At 36.8% G+C, this 21068-nt stretch overlaps 1 protein-coding gene across 1 annotated transcript; it reads right to left on the bottom strand.

The window, feature by feature from the left end:
• Window positions 1-72: 72 nt before the first annotated feature.
• On the bottom strand, window positions 73-4624 carry LOC133795669 (uncharacterized). The gene is made up of 6 exons (XM_062233124.1): window positions 4265-4624; window positions 4046-4183; window positions 3021-3958; window positions 2816-2900; window positions 434-538; window positions 73-347 (listed from the first exon to the last, which is right to left on the bottom strand). The coding sequence occupies exons 1-6, from the start codon at window positions 4622-4624 to the stop codon at window positions 210-212; spliced, it is 1764 nt and encodes a 587-aa protein (XP_062089108.1). The 3' UTR covers window positions 73-209.
• Between the last annotated feature and the right edge of the window lie 16444 nt (window positions 4625-21068).

A 21068-nucleotide genomic window follows, 5' to 3' on the forward strand; every position in this document is an offset into this window, starting at 1 on the left:
AAATTGACAAGACACGCATACCAGTGTGCTAAGCATATGTATCCTGTGCCTTTTTGTGCGTGCAGTGGACATGGAGTCCCAATACGATGCAGAGGAACTCTTAATGTCCAATACAGCCAGTATCCAGTGATTGTATTCGATGTCCTTCATAGGCACTAGGATCTAAGTTAACTCATACCCAAAAACAGATGATTAGATAAGTGAATTATTCAAAGAAAATAAATAACTTGCATAAGGAAGGCTTGGAATACCTTTTCGGCATTATTTAGAACCAAAGTAACATTGACAGGTACACCAAGAAAACCAAAATCCCCCGTCTCCCAAAAGTTCCGACCATGACCACTTTCCTATTATTAGATTAATAGAAAATGAGCAACTACTAACTACGTTATCAATGTTCAACTGAGGCAATCAAACATACGTTACAACTTACCAAATTGGGATGAAAGGTGGGAAAAATTAGAGTTCTCATATCCTCCATTTTGTCACACTTCTCTTTATGTGTAAATCGTAGTACATGAGCAAAAGCATCAATAATCTGCAAAACATAATTAAGTATAAAGCCATTTATCCAAATGATAACTCTACAAAATAGAGTTATTTTACCACTTTTTATGTGCTAATTGTTGCTTAATTCTTGAGTTTTTAATTGATTTATTAAGTTTTTAAGTAATTTTGAATTTATTAGGTTTATTTTAATTTTATAGATTTTTGTATATTTGTATTGTTATATTATTGTAAAATTTTATAGTTTAATTATTTAAAAATAATATTGTTAAGTTAGGTGTAAAAAGATGCAATTTTGAGCTTAAATATTTAAGTAAATTAAATTTTAATTAATATTTTCATTGAACTTTTATTGTATATTTCATTATTGAAAATATTTAGTTTTAATTTAATTTATGTTTGTTTTATAGGGAATTTTTGCATGTTATTTGCTCTTGAATAACAAGAAGAATGGTGAAAAAAATGGCATTTCTGTAAAGGGAAAGCAAGGAAAGTAGCATTTTTCAAAGGCCCAAAAGCATCCCCTTCAAGCCCAGCTGCCTTGCCTTCTTCGGCCCAATCCAGCAGGCCCAACACCAAGGCCCGGTTGCCTCCCAACTCCACCAGCACCCAGCCATCACATATACACCAACGCCTCTTCACGCCTGATCAGCCACGCATCACACCAGCCTTCATCACTTTGCCACTCTCCTGGGCCCAAGCCCACTCGCCAGCTGGCACCACCGAAGCACTCTTCAAGCCGAAGTCCCACCCGTGCACTTCTTCTCCAGCTGCATCTCCAAGCCAGCAGTTGCTCCATTTGGGCCGAATCCCTCCTCAGGCCCAACGCCACTCTTCTCTTCAGCAAGCCTTCAATGCCTCAACATGCACCAGCCTGCCCACCGTGGGCCTCAAAGCTTGCTTCAGCCATCAAATTGCCCACGCCTACTGCTTTCCAAAGCAATCTCCAGCTAGCCTTTCACCTCATTTGGGCCCAAAAGTCACCCAAGCTCATGCCATCAACACAACATTCAACCACCAAAAAGCCAAAAAGTCACATTTTTCATTCCCAATATTTTTCACTCAAATATCAATTCACTTTTCCTTATTTTTCTTACCTAAATAAACATTCCTAATTTATTTTTTTTACCCTAGCTTTTCACTAATATTTTACCCAACCAAACATTTCATTTTTTCCAATACTCTTACACTTACTCTATTTATCCTACCACTTCCCAACACAATTAAATTAATCAATTTATTTATTTTAATTTGATTAATTTAATCTCCACATTTTGCCTATAAATAGAGTCTTGTAAGACCATTTGGGGAGCTCTTCTTCTTCATCTTTTCAACCTCTTCTACACTCCATATTTCTCTCTTCTTTTCACTATTTTCTCTCTACCATTTTCATCTTTTGAAGAGCATGTCAAGTATGTTATTTTGTAATTTTTATCTAGTTATGAGCTTCTAATCTTTTTCAAAGGTTATTAAGATGATGATGAAGCAAAATGTAACTAGATAATATTTTTTTTGTTGTATGTTGATTTCCCATTTGTACAACATTGTTTATGGATTTTTCTATCAAAGATATGCATTTTTCATCTATTATTGATTGTTAAAGCATATTACACTTAGTTCTTCATTATGCAAAAATATGATATTCTTTGATTAAATGTTTTTCATTAAATTGTTCACATCTAATTCTTAGAGCATAAGTATCATATTTTGCCTAAACATAATCTCTTTGATTTTTTGTAGTTTCATTAGATTGTAACACAACTAATGCTTAGAAATTATATCTTATATAAGTGAAGAAAAATCCTACATTTTTGAAAGAGTAACTTGTGCTTGAATAGAAAATATATTTTGAAAAAATATATAGTGTGATTTATTTCAACTATATCAAAACTTGGGAATCAATATACTTATAAATACTATTGAACTTGCATTTTGTGGATTCTAAAATCTTAATAATCTTATTTTACATATCTCATTTGAAAACCATTTTTATCATTAATATTTTTATTACTTGTCTTTTATTTTTCTAAAACAAAATCTCATCAAATATTTGGAACTAGGTTAGAATATTCTTGCTTTGTTTGAAATAGTTTCTTTTGATGTTAGTCAACTCCCATGGGTTCGACCTCGTACTTACATGAACATTATATTCCGAAACGATTTGTGCACTTGCGAGTTTAATTATTAAAACACCCTCTTTTGGGATCAACACCAAACCCACCTTATCCAACAAATGTAAGGCGTAACCCTTCATAAGATACTTTGGGCATCCTAATAAAAGTGAACTATGTACAAACTGGGTACTTACCTTCATGTCCACATGAGCTTCAGGCCTAAGGCTCCTAAAGTACCAACGTTCCAACTTTGCCATTGGATTTACTACCAACACCTCACTGAAAATTACGGGGTTGAAAAATGTAAAAAAAGTAAACCTAACAACATCAATATTTTCAATGTAGAAATTCTGTCAGACATAAAAAATGGTTGATTTAAGATGGGAAACTATCACATACGTCAAAGACAAACTGAAGTAAAAAATGAAAAGTGCGATTTTGAAACTCGCCAGGGGCAAGGGCCTCCGCAATTTGAATGCTCCAATTTGGTAGTAATTGCTTTCATTGTATGTGTGAATCATATTCTGAAACAAGTTGTCCAATTTGCAGAGCTCCTTCTCTCTCCTTAGAGTGGGAGGATCGATCTTCTCATTATCATCTTCCTCTATTTCATGTACAACATGATCAACCGTAATCCCCGGGATACTAGGTTCATGAGTCGTGACTTCATCCACAATATCCTTCTCCTTCCCTTTCTCCACCTCCTTCTTTTCTTTCTCAGGAGGTCTAACTTTAGCAAGAGATTCGTTGAAATCTTTGTCCATTTCAACCATGGTCTTCCCATTCTCTGAATTAGATGGTTCACAGGAAAAAGCATTTGGGTCAGTGTTTGCTGGGACCTCATTGAACAACTCCTTCCGTGGTGAAAATGTTAATTCAAAATTAATGAAGTCATGCTTCACTTCCCCCAGGTTGCTTTCGTTGAAGGACGATGAGTAGTTTCCATAAGAAGGTTCATTCTGAAATCCTATACCACACTCCAACAACATTGGGTCATTCCTAATCGAAAGCTTCTCCAATATCCTATTCTCATCCATTTGCATGTTTGCTAGGATAAGGTCATTAATTAATATGGCTGAATCCCGAGGCTCCTCTCCCTTACTATACTTGGGAACACCACCACCACGCACCCTTGAACTGATTCCGCCACTCAAACTCCTACGTAATTGTTTGAATTCCTTGGCCATTTGCAACTTCAAATCCTCATGAAATTTTACCATTTCTATTTCCTTTTCAATCATTTTGTTCTCAATCGATTCAACCTTATCACACAAAGAGGCGAGCGTGGCAGGCATCTTCGATGTTGCAGCACCGTCCTGCAACTCTATCATTGGAATCTGAAAAACATGGGAAAATTTTATTAATTCAACCAAACAAAATATTTCGAAAACAAGAAATAATTATTTACATAATCATATACTTACTTTATTTGATTCAAACCCCCCATGCTCCTGTACCCAATCCAGTATAGCCTTGAAATCATCGTCAGACCACACATTTAAAGGGCAGAGGGATCTATCAACATATCCTTCCTTCCAAACAACGTGATGACAGTAAAATAACTACAACATGCACAAACATAAATTGTTATACGATGGTGTCTCATAAAACAATTACAATTGCTAAGTGTAAAGAACATGTACCTGTAAAAAATATATGCATCCTCCGACAAACATGCCGTTGTTTTTCTGATGCCGTCGAAGGGCCTTCCATAGATAATTGTACGACAGTGATGCCCAGTTAACACGACAAACCGCTGCAATGTCATTTATGGCCTTTATAGGATCCTCCACTTCGCGAGCAACATTTACAGACGTATTAGGCATCAAGAATACAGAGACAATAAAGAGCAAGAAGTCTCGAACGAAGGACATGTCCGCCGATTGACCTGTTATCAATTTCTCCTCTAGAACTTGCACAGCAGTGCTTTCAACCTTCTTTTTCGAATGCTTCTTCTTGCTACCATGAAATAAATTTTCAACACCATCCTTAACACCAATCATAGCACCAAATATTTGACTGTTCAATTTAAATTATTTCCCATGAACCTCCAAAGACCCGTCCTGGGTGTTGAACCGAGAAAACAACCATGTCACTAGATTCCTTCTTACGACACAATCTTCCATCCCCAAAAGTTCCCCAAATCCCATTTGTTTCACTACCTCCTTTTGATCCCCATTGAGTTTGGAAATAACAGAAAATACCCTACGAGGTGAGCATTTATAATCTAACTTCTTTGCTTCAGCCATTTTTTAATTATTTTAATCAGTCCAAACTAACCTTTCAAATAAAAAACGGAAATTTATTAGTTAAACACGACTTAAGATTTACAAACTCATAAAAATAAATACACCATTCGCCTATCATAAAATTTACCAATGACAGAGGACAAAACATGAGGAATTCAGAGAGATTGTTCTTAAAAGTTGCTGTATTAAGGGGTTCTGATCTGATCTGCTGGGAATTATTCAGAAACTAAACAGATTGAAGTCAGTGTTGATTTAGTTTAATAAGAGGAAAGTTGGAGATGTCACAGATAGATATTTAGAAGCCAAGAAAAAATTTCAACAACCACAATATTTGCTGCAACAGCAACCTCAATCTATAGAGTTACAGCAAGCAGAACAAGTAGCATGTTCAGAGTTTAAACACTATTCAAAGATGCATGACAATTTTCTTAGGCAAACGAGCAAACTTACTTGGTTGCGATTTGGAGATGACAATACATCTTACTTTTATGCTACTTTAAAACAGAGGTCAGCTTTTAATAGAATCACTGCTTATTTGGATGAACATGGCAAGACTGTTGATTGTTATGATGATGTGCTTAAGCATTTTATTAACCATTTTAAAGGTTTTCTAGGCAGTCCTAGCTCTGCTACTTCTAAAATTCAGCTGGATTGTTTTAAGGTTGGCAACATTTTGAGTTTACACCAGCAACTTAGTTTGATTAGGCCTTTTTCGAAGAAGGATGTAAAAATGGCCATGTTTAGTATTCATGCTGTTAAAAGTCTTGGTCCTGAGGGGTTTGGTTCGGGGTTTTTCAAGTATATGTGGAAAGATTTGGGGGATGAGATAGCCACTGCTGTGCTGCATTTTCTTTATTCTGGCTGCTTACCTAATTCCCTTAACAGATCAATTATTACCCTTATCCCTAAAAAAGATACTCCTTCCACAACAATAGATTATAGACCAATAGTTTGTTGTAACACCTTATACAAGTGTATTTCGAAGTTGATGTGTGTGAGATTGTCTACTCTTCTTCCTTTTCTTACTCATCAGAATCAGGGTGCTTTCATTAAGCAAAGATCGTTGGCCCATAATATCTCATTCTCTTTTGTAAGGGTTCCTATATTTCAATTCAGATTCTGTATTATGGTTTTCGAAAATTCAGTCAGGTTTCTAGTCTTGCAGTGAACTTATCTAAGTCTCACATCTACTTTGGTGGTGTTCATTTGGATGAAAGGAAAAAAATCATGGATAGCTTGAATATTGAGGAGGGATCCTTCCCTTTAAATATCTGGGATTGTGTCTAACACCAACTAAATGGAAGGCTAAGGATTGTGGTTTAATTCTTAAAAAAATCCAAAATAGATTACATACTTGGTCTAGTAGACATCTTTCTTTTGCAGGAAGATCTCAACTCATACATTCTGTTTTGTTGGGTATTAGGACTTATTGGATGAGTATATTTTTGCTCCCTCAAATAGTTATTAAGGAGATTGATAGGTTATGCAGGAAATTTCTTTGGGGAGTTAAAGGCATCCGTAGCAGAGTGTATTTATCATTATCGGATCAGGTGTGTTTGCCTAAAAGTTTGGGTGGGATTGGTTTTAAAGAAGGATCTAAATGGAATATTTTATTGATGGCCAAATATATTTGGGCTATTTCATCTAAACAGGACTCTTTATGGGTCAAATGGGTAGCTAATATCTATCTCAAAGGGCATAGTTTCTGGTCTTATAATCTACAATCTGATGTTAGTTGGTATTGGAGGAAGCTTATTAAGCTGAGAGATCCTTTCTCTCATGATTCATTAAAGCCTTCGGTTTCCAAAGGCAAGTTGAATCTTTCTAGTCTTTATATGCATCTGGTTCACAAAGAGAAGGTTCATTATAATAAGGTGGTTTGGTGCAAGCTATCTATTCCTAATATGTAGGTTTCAAGTTCCACACTTGGCAATATGATATTGTGTAGTTTGCATATATAATGTTTGATTAAATGATTGTGTGAACAATTTGTTTATATAGTAAATTTTCATCTTGATGCTTTGTAAACGTTCATGGATATGCTTTATGAGTCATTATGTTGTATATTGTTACTACTTCATATATTTATGTATATATATAAATATTTATATGTCTGTTTATGAATTTTGCTTATAGCTCATGTTTGTAAATTAATAAAATTGGCTATTAGTAGTTGCTGATTTTGATCATATTCTTTTATAGTTCTCACTGGAAGTATGTTCCATTTTAGATATTAAGAGTAAAAAAAAACGTCTTTTCTGTAATTGTAATTGCAATATGCAATACTAAGATAAAAAGCTAATAAGATAGTGTTTACCTACTATTGCACATTACTCATTTTGTATTCTAAATTGAACAAGAGCATGATTCTCAAGGAGTGTGAGGCAGAATGAGGTGGTTTAGTGGAGGTAGATGTTGTCTTATGTGGTTTGGTGAGTTGCTTGATGTTCGAGAGTTCGTTGAAAACAATATTGAGCAACGTGTACATGTCTAAATGCTTGGAACAGATCTATGTAAAAAAATTCATAACATAATTAGTATTATAAATAAATCTGAGCCCATATTTCTAATGCATAGCTCATAAAAAGGAGCTTTGTAGATTGGTATTGGAGGGTATGGACAACTTGGATTAAGGTTTGTGTATCATGAGGTATAATATAGCGTGCATAGAAAATTTTAATACTATCATAAAATGGATTATAGCATTTGAAATTTATAGCTTCATTCCTTGTATGATCAGTGTCTTTGCTACCATACACATTAAGATAAAAACATGTTTGACAAGGCTTATATCATTAAGCCTAAGAAGAGGCTCTCAAATTTTATGATCTTGAGCACATGCACTAGTATGTTATAGCATATGCATAATCTTAGTTGTGATAGTTGTAATGATATGTGAAAGAGAATTGTATATTGTATTGAAAATATAACATCTATTTATACACAACTAGAGAAGTTATTCTACGAAACTAAATAAACTAATTAATCCTAATTGTCAACTAATAAACAGCTAATATAATATGCACACTATTACACATCTAATATTCACACTATAACACTCCCCCTCAAGCTAGAATATAAATGTTAATTATGCCCAGCTTGTTACAAAAATAGTCAACCCGAACCCCATTTAAAGCTTTTGTAAAAATGTCCCCTAGTTGTTCTCCAGTCTTCACATATCTTGTAGAAATCAAGCCTTGTTGAATTTTCTCACGAACAAAATGACAATCAATTTCAATGTGCTTCGTCTGTTCATGAAACACAGGATTAGTTGCAATATGAAGAGCAGCTTGGTTATCACACCATAATTTTGTAGGTACTGAAGTTTTAAGTCCTACTTCAGCCAATAGTTGACATATCCACATTATCTCACACACAGACTGTGTCATAGCTCGATATTCTGACTCTGCACTAGATGGTGACACAACGGTTTGCTTTTTACTCTTCCATGAGACCAGATTCCCTCCAACAAAAATACAATAACCTGAAGTGGATCTTCTATCTACTTTGGAACCTGCCCAATCTGCATCTGAGAAACACTCAATATGAGTGTGTCTGTGATTCGCATACACAATACCTCGTCCTGGTGCTCCTTTCAAGTAACACAAAATCTGCTCTAACGCTGCCCAATGATCAATTGTTGGGGATGACATAAACTGACTTACAACACTAACTGAGTAGGAAATGTCTGGACGAGTCACAGTAAGATAATTCAACTTCCCAACCAACCTTCGATACTTTTCAGGGTCTTCAAATGGTTCCCCATCTCCTATAAGGTGCAGATTTGGAGTCATTGGAGCACTACAGGGTTTTGCCCCTAATTTTCTTATTTCAGTCAATGAGTCAAGGACATACTTTCTTTGAGATAGAAAGACACCTTGTTTACTTTGAGTGACCTAAACTCCTGAGAAATACTTTAAAACCCCCAAATCTTTCGTGTGAAATTGAGTATGAAGGAAATATTTAAGAGAAGAGATTCCCCTAGTATCATTTCCGGTAATAACAATGTTATCCACATATACAACTAACAAAATGATGCCAACTTCTGATCGTTTGTAGAACACCGAATGATCAGACTTGCTTTTCATTATACCAAATTTCTCAATAGCCTGACTAAACTTTCCAAAACAAGCACGAGGACTTTGTTTCAAACCATATAAAGATTTTCGAAGACGACAAACTCGCCGTGACTCCCCCTGAGCAACAAACCATGGAGGTTGCTCCATATACACCTCCTTCTGAAGATCACCATGAAGAAAAGCATTCTTGATATCAAGTTGATGTAAAGGCCAATAATGAGTAGCTGCCATTGAAATAAACAACTGAACAGATGTCAACTTTGCAACAGGAGAGAAAGTGTCAGAATAATCTACTCCATAAGTTTGAGCATAGCCCTTGGCGACAAGACGAGCTTTCAATCGAGCAACTGACCCATCCGGATTGACCTTAACCGTGAAGACCCATTTGCAACCCATAGCCCGTTTTCCTGAAGGTAAATCGACCAAGTCCCAAGTACCATTATCATCTAAAGCATTGATCTCCTCTAGCATTGCAGTATGCCAATCAGGATGAGATATGGCTTCACGAACAGTCTTAGGAATAGAAATAGAATCAAGGGAAGAAAAGAAAGAGCAAGAGGAAGACGACAAGTTATTATAAGAAACAAAAGAAGAAATGGGATAAGTACACTGACGTTTACCTTTGCATAATGCAATTGGAAGATCATCGCTCGGGTCTGGATCTAATGACGAAGGAACAGGTGCAGGACATGAATCAAGAGGTTGTCGCCTGGAGTAAACTTGAAGAATAGGAGGCTTCACAAGAACAGGTGGCGAGATTGGTGATAGGTCCGTGTCAGGAGAAGAAGATGTGATAGAATAGACCAACAAATCATCGTCCTCCCCCTGACGAGTGGGAACGGGTAGAGAAGGGAAATAAAGTGTATCTTCGAGGAAAGTGACATCAATGGGGACCAAATATTTGTTAAGACTGGGACAATAACACCGGTAGCCTTTTTGAAGACGGGAATAACCAAGGAAAATACATTTCAAAGACTTGGGATCTAATTTAGTGACATGCGGACGAACATCCCGAACAAAACAAGTGCTACCAAATATCTTAGGGTCAACAGGAAACAAAGACTTTTGTGGAAAAAGAATTTTGTAAGGTATCTCACCTTGAAGAACAGAGGACGGCATTCGATTAATGAGAAAACATGCTATGGAAGCTACATCAGCCCAAAACAGTTTAGGAACATGCATTTGAAATAAGAGAGCTCGTGTAGTATCAAGAAGGTGTCTGTTTTTACGTTCCGCCACACCATTTTGGGATGGGGTATCAACACAGGAAGTTTCATGAAGTATGCCATTCTGAGTCATATAAGATTGAAATAAAGCAGATGTACATTCTTTGGCGTTATCACTTTGCAAAGTACGATTTGAAACATTAAATTAAGTTTTAATTTCAGCACAAAACGCACAAAACGCACAAAACAGGGAAAATAGCTCTAAACGACTTTTCATTAAAAATAACCAAGTTACGCGAGAATAATCATCTACAAATGTAACAAAATACCTAAATCCAGGTTTAGAAAAAATAGGAGAAGGACCCCAAACATCATAATGAAATAATTCAAAAGGAACACTAGCACGTTTATTGACTCTAGGACTCAAACTAAGACGAAGATGTTTTGTAGACTGACACGACTCACAATTTAAGGAAGACACCGTACTATATTGAGGACAAAGCTTCTTTAGTAAAGGGAGAGATGGATGACCCAATCGACAATGAGCCTCGAAGGGAGAAGGAACACTCGAGCAAGCAATATAGCTATGTGGCAATGTATCAAGAGGGTAGAGGCCTCCAGATTCATGTCCTTTACCAATAATCTTCTTCGTCATAAGATCTTGAAATGAGCAATTGTAACGCCCTGGCTACCCCAGAACAGTTACGGTGAACGGTGGACCAGAAATTTTGACTCATTGCCTGAGTCCTTTGGTCAAAAACGTGCTCTAAGTATGATTAACAGGTTAAGATACAAAACCAATAAAAAGGAAATGGAGATTTTATTACAAACTGCTCTGCAGAGCTAAACAAAACATTTACAAGAGGTTCTCAGTACAAAATGGTCACTAGTGTTTGAAATTTACAATCCCGCCGACCTAAGCGGCAAAAATAAGGTAAACCCCCTAGTTCCTCTGAGAACGCCTTGGCCGTGGTGGTCAAGCGGCCGCATATGTACACAACACCACATCATCTCTCCACTCAAGGCTAGGTGAGCTTTTCTTTTCCTTTACCTGCACCACATAGCACCCATGAGCCAAAGCCCAGCAAGAAAACATAACATTTCTCATAAACATTATCAAATGATTATCATTATAATCATACTGAACATAAAGCTTTCAAACAAGCAAATGAACATCACATGATTTTAGCGGGAGAGTGGCTGTTGAGTAAGCCACTAGCCTCCAAGCTCTCTTTTCTAGCGGGAGAGTGGCTGCTAGGTAAGCCACCAGCCTCCAAGCTCTGTTTTGTAGCGGAAGAGTGGCTGATGGGTAAGCCACTAGCCTTCAAGCTCTGCTTGTTCATCGACCCTCAGGGTCGGTCAGGCATTAATGCTCCTTGAGTCATTCAATGCTAAAGGACGATTAGATCTAATCTCTGTTGGCTTGCGTGATTCACGCTAAGGCCGTTCTGACAAGTAAGTCAGCGCTTCCTGACCTGTGTCCAGTAACACTGCCGAGCCTGACAAGTAAGTCACAGCCTCACAGCTGATACTAACACTTTTGTCGATTTTGTATTCAATCCATGTCCATATTTATACAATCAACATGCCTCACAAATATCCATGCATGTCACACTTTGGGTGCAGTTTTCTTACCTTTGAGTCGAGCTAGAATGAACAAAAGAGCAACCTCTGAGAACGGTTTAGCTTTTAGTCCTTTAGCGGTTACCTAATCACAACACATTTGGGATACCATTAATAATCAAGATAATCAAGGGTCTCAAACCATTATCTAACCTCCAAGAGATCAATCCAAGCTAATCCAAGTAGCAAGGACACTCCCGAGGCCTAAAACTAGGTTTCCGGGGTCAAAACGAGCAAACGGGGCGAAAACAGGGCAAGGGCTGCGGCCCTAGCACCTTGGGCCGCGGCCCCCAGGGTTCCCAGAGGCTAGGGCCGCGGCGCCCTTCATCAAGGGCCGCGGCGCCCAGCAAGCACAAGGCCTCCACCTGCTTCTTCAAAGAAGGGTCGTGGCGCCTCAAGAACAAGGCCGCGGCACTCCACCCTGGGCCATTCCCAACCGCGTTTCTAACACTCCAAAGCCTCCAAAATCATCCCTAAACATTCCCCAATCATCAAGACAAAGTTCCCAAGCTTCCCCATGCATCAAAACCCTCAAAACCCAAGGCTCGAACGAACCGAAAACTCAACAATTCACAAAATCAATTCAAAGCTTAGAAACTCGGAAAAACTCAAAACTTAAACTTCGATTACCTTCAATTGGGTTGTTTTCCGTCGAATCCTTCGGTTAAGAAGCTTCTAATCTTCCCTAGGATCGCTATGCCTCGATCCTCACTCGATTCCGACTCCTAGAACTCAAGATTTCGTCAAAAAGGCTCAAATGGTAAAACGAACTTTGAAAAGGGAGAACGGAAGGTTTTCTATCGTATGTTCTATCTGATAAGCTACTTCAACCTTAAGTAACCTCAAATAAAACCTAATGCTCGGGGTCCCGAAAACACCCCCGGGGACATTATAGTCAAAACCTCCAAAATTTCACCCTGATCTCAAATATTCCCAATTTATCATCAAATGAACATTTCTATTACCCCAAAATTGACCCCATTATGGTAAAACCGCTAATCCACTAAAAATAACCGTCTCATGTTGCTTAGCTCGAATATATCTCCATAATAATAGAATCTCATTCACAAATCAAGTTATGCACCCAAATACACAAATTACCCTCAACGGGCCAAATTATCATCATACCCCTGTAATTGTAAATATGGACTCATATGCATGCATTTCACATCATATCATAATATAATCAACATATACATGCATTTAATCGATTAATAACATAATTAAGAAAGTATGGCCCTCCCGGCCTACTATTCATGCCGCTAAACTCATCAGAGAATTCGGGGCATTACAGCAATGATCAAGAAAAAATGAGACACAACAATTGAGATTATGAGTGAGTTGACTGACAGAGAGTAAATTAAAGGATAAATTAGGTAAATGTAAGACAAAAGACAAAGACAACAAAGGGGTAGGGTGATGCTGCCAGACCCACGAACACACCACGAACACACGATGGTGACCCATCAGCTAAAGTAACTGTAGAAGTAGAAGCAGAAGACTGAAATGAAGTAAAGAGACTAGAGTTACCTGTCATATGATATGTGGCACCAGAATCAATGACCCATTTTGAGGATGAGGAAAGAAGGCATGCATTAGTTTTACCTGAATCATAAATAGCAGTGATAGAAGGAGATGAAGACTTAAGTGATTCCTGATACTTGGAGAACTTGGCAAACTCATTAGCAGAGATAAGGATTGATTTTTCAGAGGTATCACTATTAGATGCAACATTAGCTGAGTGTTTATGCTGGTTTTTAAACTGTAACTTTCTACACTCAAACTTGGTGTGGCCCCGTATTTTACAATAGTTGCAAATAATGCCTCCAGAATCCAACGTTCGAGTGTCAAATCCTTGTGAGCTACCTCCTTTGTTTCCACTTGGATTAGAGGATCTCCCAGGCGCATAATTATTATTATGACTTACCAAGGCACCATTAAGCGAAACGGGTGGTGTTATTTTCATGCGGAGGATACGACTAAAGACATCTTCTAAAGAGGATATATCAGTCCCAGAAAGAACTTGTGCCTTAGCAGAATCAAACTCAGAGGAGAGCCCAGCTAGAAAGCTCATAATATCCATTTGCTCTCGTTGTTTTTGTTGAACCTTTATGTCGGTACTAAATCTTTTTAAATGTCATAAAGTAGTTTATAAGTGACTGATCTTGTTTTTCCATACAGTAAAATGCTTTGCAAACCTCATACATACGAGAGAGATTCCCTTTTCCCGAATTCAAAAATTCCAAATAATCCATTAGTTCTTTAACAAACTCACAATGACTGATCAAGCCAATTACCTCACTATCAATGGAATTTCGAATCTGAAGGAATAAGCGAGCATCCTCCCTGAGCCATGCCTCTCTCGAATCATCTTTGTCTTTAGGAGGATCATCAGTCAAATGGTCATCTTTGTTGATACTTTGTAAATAAAGCCGAATAGTCTTACTCCAGTCCAAATAATTCAAACCATTCAGTTTATGGTCCATGATTTTAGACATCACATGAACCATATCAGATACCACGGATTTTGTCTCAGCCATAACCTCAAAAGCAAATATGGAGAAAACAAGTAAACAAAGCCAAGAAAAGGAACTTTCTAAACATAAGATCTGAACAAAAACAGATATGAAAATGATCGGAGAAGAACACAAACTGGGCAGAAAAGTGCCGAGAAGGACGTGGGGACCAACCAGAGTCGAAAGCATGGCGGCTGAACAGCGCACGCGCATGCACACGCCGGCGCGTGGGGGACTGGGCAGCGGGCTACGGCGACGCGTGGGCTCCACTCGTGGCGTTTCTGGACCTCAGACGGCGGGGTCTGGTTGGTCGGCGGCTGGGCAGTCCTTCTGTGCCGGTGATGAGAACAAAAGAACATTCTAAATAGGGTTTCCGAAATAGGAACCCTAAAAATGAAAGAAAATTAAACCCTAATTGCAAACCCAATTTGTGATGAACTCTAATTTCGAATCTCAAACCCAGAACCTGGCTATACCATGTAATGATATGTGAAGAGAATTGTATATTCTATTGAAAATATAACATCTATTTATACACAACTAGAGAAGTTATTCTAGGAAACTAAATCAACTAATTAATCATAATTGTCAACTAATAAATAGTTAATATGCACACTATTACAAAACTAATATTCACACTATAACAATAGTAAAAATAAAATTTTATGTAAATGAAAAATATTATGAACCTTAAAAATATTATGATAAATTTATTGGTAAATTAAAATTTAAAATAAATATTAATTAAAATAGTTTTCAGATTTAATGTTACCAATTACATATTCTGTTTCTGTTTTATTTTCTGATTTTCTACCAATCACATATTTAGTTTTTAAAACTCAAAAACATTCTACAGGCAATAAACCACTCACATTTTCAGAAACATATTTTCAGTCACTAAATCTAGATTTTCATTTCAGAATCACACTTTTCAAAATCTCAGTTTTCTAATTGCGAATCAATCAAGTCCTTAGATTCTGTGAACTTTTTCATTTCAAATATTTAATTTTTAAAATTTTGTATTCTTTGACAATGTGACAAGATATTTTAGTAAATAAAATAATTGTAGATAATTTTTGGAATTAAAGTGCAAAAATCCACAAGAAATATAACTTCTCTATATATTTTTATTTTTTCCTCCCATTTATACACAAAACTGATCAAAGATAAATATAAACTCATTTTTCATTTTAAATTATATTTTGAAGTACTTTTTAATCAAAAGAATAAAAATTAAAATAATTTAGATTGGTAAGGTAGTTAACATGGCATGTCCGAGTGTGTTAGCTAACACAGCCAAGCTGTCTAATATCACCAAAAGTCTTTTGATAGCATAGAAAGAAACCAACGAATGTGGGGTGGGCTCGTAGGATTGTTACAAAGTTTTTTTTTTTACTTATCTATTTATTTTTTTAGGGGGAGTGCTACATAGATAGTAACGAGACAAAATAATAAAATTATATAAATTGTAGTATAATTCCTTGGCCCAATTATTATTATATGGGACCCTGAGCTTTACTTATCTAATAGCTTGTTTGGTATATGAAGAAGATGTATGGTCCATAACTATAGCTAAAATAGAATTATTATAATAATTGAAAAGTTGGAAGCAGAACAGCGTGATTGTATTGTTAGCACATAATAAATAAGTATGCCTAAGCAATACCAACATGGATGATCAAATAAAAGGGAACACGTGCACCTATAGGAAACACTACAGACACAACATTGGTTTTTATATGGAACACCTTGATTTTTGTTATGGTATCATTAGTTATTTCCCTAGGGACATTCGAACTACACTAATCAAAATAATGTGTCGAATTAAAAAAAAGTAAGCTACATAAGATCCGCATTGTGCAACAAGACACTTGAGATCCAAATAGCAAGCTAAGCCGCACGAGATTCGCATAGTGCAAAAAGACACTTAAGATAAAAACAAAAGTGAGCTGAGAAATGTCACTTATGAGCTGGTGATTCAAGATTGATGAACAAAAAATAACTACCATCTTGAGGGAGATATTGGAATATAGTGTCCCACATGAAACAAGTGTAAGAATATTTAGTCATTTGTAAGAACACGAGTAACTTTATTAATCACCAATTAATTTTTAAATGGAACCCAATAATTCTTATCAGACACAATAATCATTATAAAATGACTAGTTTTGAGAGTAGTATTGGTAATAAGTATCATTGGTGTCCAACACTATAAATAAGTGGCATATAATTATTGATGCAATTTAATATTGAGTCTCACACATTTGTTTTTAATAAATATTATAAAATATTGCTAACTGATTATAAAGTGTCATCTCATGTGGTATTGAGTACCTTAAAGTGTCAAATAACAACACACTTTTGACAGATTATATTGGCACAACAATTGAACTAGCTCGATAATAGTAAAACTAGTATAAATGTTCAACAACTAATGATAATTTTTCATTAGTTGTTCGTTGTAATTTGATTTCTCTTTTTCGTACTGGTTGTCTTTATTTAAACGACTCATTAATTGATGTAGCATAATTTTTTTTACTAGACAATAAATTTTTTGGACCGAAATTTTTTCACCATCTATTTCTTTAGTGATAACGTCACACTAAAAGAAAAGGAAACAAAAATGCTGATTTGGCCTTCTGTAAGGACCAGCAGCAGTGCTCTAAAACCAGGCACAAGTTGGCAAAACAAGCATAAGCCTAGTTGATAGTTTTGCGTTTATTACTTAATTGTATAATTTCATTTTTGAAAAGGATAGATTTATTGGGGCTCTTTTATTTTTCTCCTCGTTATTTCTAATCATTTAATTATTAATAAATATATTTTTAGTAAATATTATATAAATATTCAGAAATAAAAATGTATGTTTAGTACATTTTCAAAATATTTAGTATATTGTTAGTGAGTCTATTACTTACAGGTTTAGTGATTATGTTTTGGTTGTTAGTTGTTCAAGTGAGCTGCATATAGCTCGTTCTGTTGAGAATTGTAAGGTTAGCTTCTAAAAGCTTCCCTCTGCATTCTAAATATATGAGAAATACATAACAGAGCTCAATTGAGATTTTCACTGAAATTTTATATCTATATCTTTCATTTGTCATCTTCTTGCTTTTCAAGGTGGTGGTTCTTCGTCTTCCACCTTCACTCCTCCAGCTTCGATCGTGATTCCGGCGAACATCACTCCCGTTAGTCTTTGCCTCGATCGCAACAATTACAAATGCTGGAAATCTCAGGTGATGTCGTCTTTACGAGCTCGCCAACTTGATGGATTCCTCTATGGTTCTCGTCCACATCCTGACATTATCATTTTCAATCCTGAGGATGCACCAAGCACATCACCAATCTTACATACATCGATTAGATCCAACTTGGCAATTTCTCATGAGTTGGCTCTTCAACTCAATCATTGAAGCTATGATGGGGCATGTCATGAGATGCAACTCTTCTGCTGAGGCCTGGTACATTCTTGAGCAACTTTTGCCATTCAATCCAAAGTTCGTGAGTTGCATTTGCATAACCATCTCCAGATTTCCAAGAAAGGCTTCTTAAGTATTATGAGTATGTGCTCAAGATTGTTAGAATATTTTATTTTGACTGACTTATACTCAGTGTCATTATCATATTACAATTACTGTATATTTATATGCTTGGTATTATGATCGGCCCATAATAGAATGGACATAACATACTAACATGCTCGGTGCCCATGGACACGCTTTAAACGTCTTTCGGCTAGCCCATTGGGCCAAGACATCTAAAACTCCCTCTCTTTATGTATCAAGGCCCAGTAGACCCATTTATGTTCATACAAAAGAGAGATACACTCTTGCATATGTCCTGGTGGTGTGTGTATGGTTTAAAGAGAAATATAAGGGAGCAGTGTTCATAGACACCCTTTGCTCCTCTTGTTATTTTCGGCTTCTCTTGGCAGGTAGTATGCATCCATGAATCACCCCATGCACAATGATGTTGGAGGTAATTTTCTAACCCAAATTCCATTAAAGAGGGCCAGATTACGAAAATTTCCCTTTTGATAAGAAACGGGTCCACATGCATATTTAATACACCTAAGCATGCATATTATGTCATATTATAATATAACTCACATAATCATATAATGATACATGCATATATCACATAAATATATAATTTTTCATAATTTGCCATCGTGACCCCCTAATCAAGGCCTCAAGTCTTATTAGGTAATTTGGGACGTTACAACTATCCCCTCCTTACAGGAATTCCGTCCTCGAAATTTTACCTGAACAGTTCGGGATACTGATTTCACATATATGACTCTAGCTCTTAGGTCGCTTCCTCGACCTTGTTGTTCCTCCATAATACCTTAACCAAAGTTATAGTCTTGTTCCTCAGGACCTTGTCCTTTATGTCCAATATCTGGACTAGCTGTTCCTTATAGGAGAGATTTGCCTGAAGCTCTAGATCCTCGTAACTCAATACATGAGGCACGTCTAACACATACTTCTGAAGTGTCAAAATTTGAAATACATTATGTACGGCCGACAGTGTCGGAGGTAAGGCCAATCTACAGGCCACCTGACCGATCGTCTCCAGGATCTCAAACGGTCTTACATATCTAGGGCTCAACTTGCTTTTTTTCCCAAATTTCTTCACCCATTTCCATGGCGAAATTCTAAGGAAGACATAGTCTCCCACTTGGAACTCCACGTTATTGTGTTTCGAATTAGCATAACTTTTCTTTCTACTCTGGGAAGCGAGCATCCGAGCTCTAATATTTTCAATGGCCTTAGTGGTCCTCTGAACTACCTCAAAACCCAAATATTTTCTCTCACCCATCTCATCCCAGTGAATGGGTGATCTACACTTCCTACCATACAACATCTCATAAGGTGCCACTCCAATAGTCAATTGGTAGCTATCATTATAGGAAAAATTCTATCAGAGGCAAATATTCATTCCAAGACCCTTCAAAGTTCAATATACATGCTCTCAGCATGTCTTCCAATATTTGGATAATCCTCTCTGGTTCACCATCAGTATGAGGATGATAAGTTGTACTGAACTTCAGTTGCGTACTCATCACCTTCTATAAACTGTTCCAAAACTTGGAAGTAAGGATAGGGTCCCTATTCGATAGGATAGACCTTGAAGTCCCGTGAAGGCGTACTATCTTTCTCACCTTAAGATTTGTATACTGGTCAACTGTATAGTTTGTCCTTACTGATAAAAAGTGAGCTGACTTCGTATACCGATCCATAATGACCCAGACTGAATCATGCTGGCCCATTGTCCTGGGCAACTCCACCATGAAATCTATCGTGATGTCCTCCTATTTCCACTCTGGGATACCCAAGGGCTGTAGTAGCCTCATTGGTCTCTGATGCTCCACCTTAACTTGCTGATAGGTCAAGCACTTTATCACGTACTTAGTCACGTCCATTTTCATCCCAGGCCACCAATATAAAACATTTAAATCCTGGTACATCTTCGTGGTGCCTGGATGTAGAGAATAAGGGGTAGTATGAGATTCATCCAGAACCTCTCGTCTGATCCCAGTGTCCATCGGAACACAAATCCAATCCTTATATCTCAAAAAACACAGGCCTAACATTGTATAGTCCTTAGCTATTCCAGCTAGGACATCCCCTCTAATCTTTTCCAACTGTGGGTCACTCAACTATTTCTTATTGATCCTCTCTAAAATAGTAGACTGAAGCGTAATGTTGGCCAACTGGCCCACCAGTAACTCTACTCCAGCTCTAGTCATATCATTCAATTGACGTGGTGCATAGGAAATCACCTTTCCTGTCTGCATAAGGACACAACCTAAACCCTGTCTCGAGGTGTCACAATAAATCTTAAACTTGTTATGATCTGTAGGAAGACTCAGAACTGGAGCTATAATCAATAACTACCTCAGTTCCTGGAAGCTATTCTCACACTTATCTGACCATGAAAACTTCTAATTTTTGCATGTTAGTTCTGTCAATGAGGTAGCAATCCTTGAGAACCCTTCCACCAAACACATGTAATACCCTTCCAATTCAAGGAAACTCCTGATCTCTGAGGCACTCCTTGGCCTTGGTCAATCTCTGACTTAAAGTATACCAAAATATCGTCGGTAAAGACGATCACAAACCAATTTAGATAATATTTGAACACTCTCTTCATCAATTCATTAAGTGTTGTCGGGGCATTAGTCAATCCAAATGACATAATTAAGAACTCATAATACCCATATTTGGTACAAAAACAGTTGTAACGCCCTACTTCCTTAGATTCGTTACTAAGTGAGTTACAAATGTGCCATTAGCTCGCTAATAGAGGTTTTAGGTTAAAAGTGTAGCTAAACTGGAACAAAAAGTCATTTAAAGACATTTAATATGAATACGTGGTCATTCATTGAAATCGTAAAGAGATAAACATTTGGGATCCAGAATACTGTTTAGAAAATACTTTACATCTCAAAAATATAATTACGGTCTACCTAAGCGAAAAATAAACCAACACATTACATCTTCCCAAAATAACCTTGGCCGTGGTGGCCAGGCAGGCCGAACATGTACCCGTCTGTAATGCCCTGGATAACCAAGACCGTTACACTGTGTGTTTGAGTGCAAGACTTGCTAACCAAGTCATTTAAATAAAAATGTGAATCTAACGACACAAACAGGTTAGGTTTAAAAGATTTTGGTTATAAACGAATAATTTTCATTAAAATAAATGTTTTAGTACATGGGATCCCAAATCAGGGTTTAAATAACATAATTACAGAATTTCCAAATCAAATAAATAACCAAGCCACTCTAATGGCAAAATACTCGTTTTAGGT

Source organism: Humulus lupulus, chromosome 8, assembly GCF_963169125.1.
Source record: "Humulus lupulus chromosome 8, drHumLupu1.1, whole genome shotgun sequence".
NCBI lineage: Eukaryota > Viridiplantae > Streptophyta > Magnoliopsida > Rosales > Cannabaceae > Humulus > Humulus lupulus.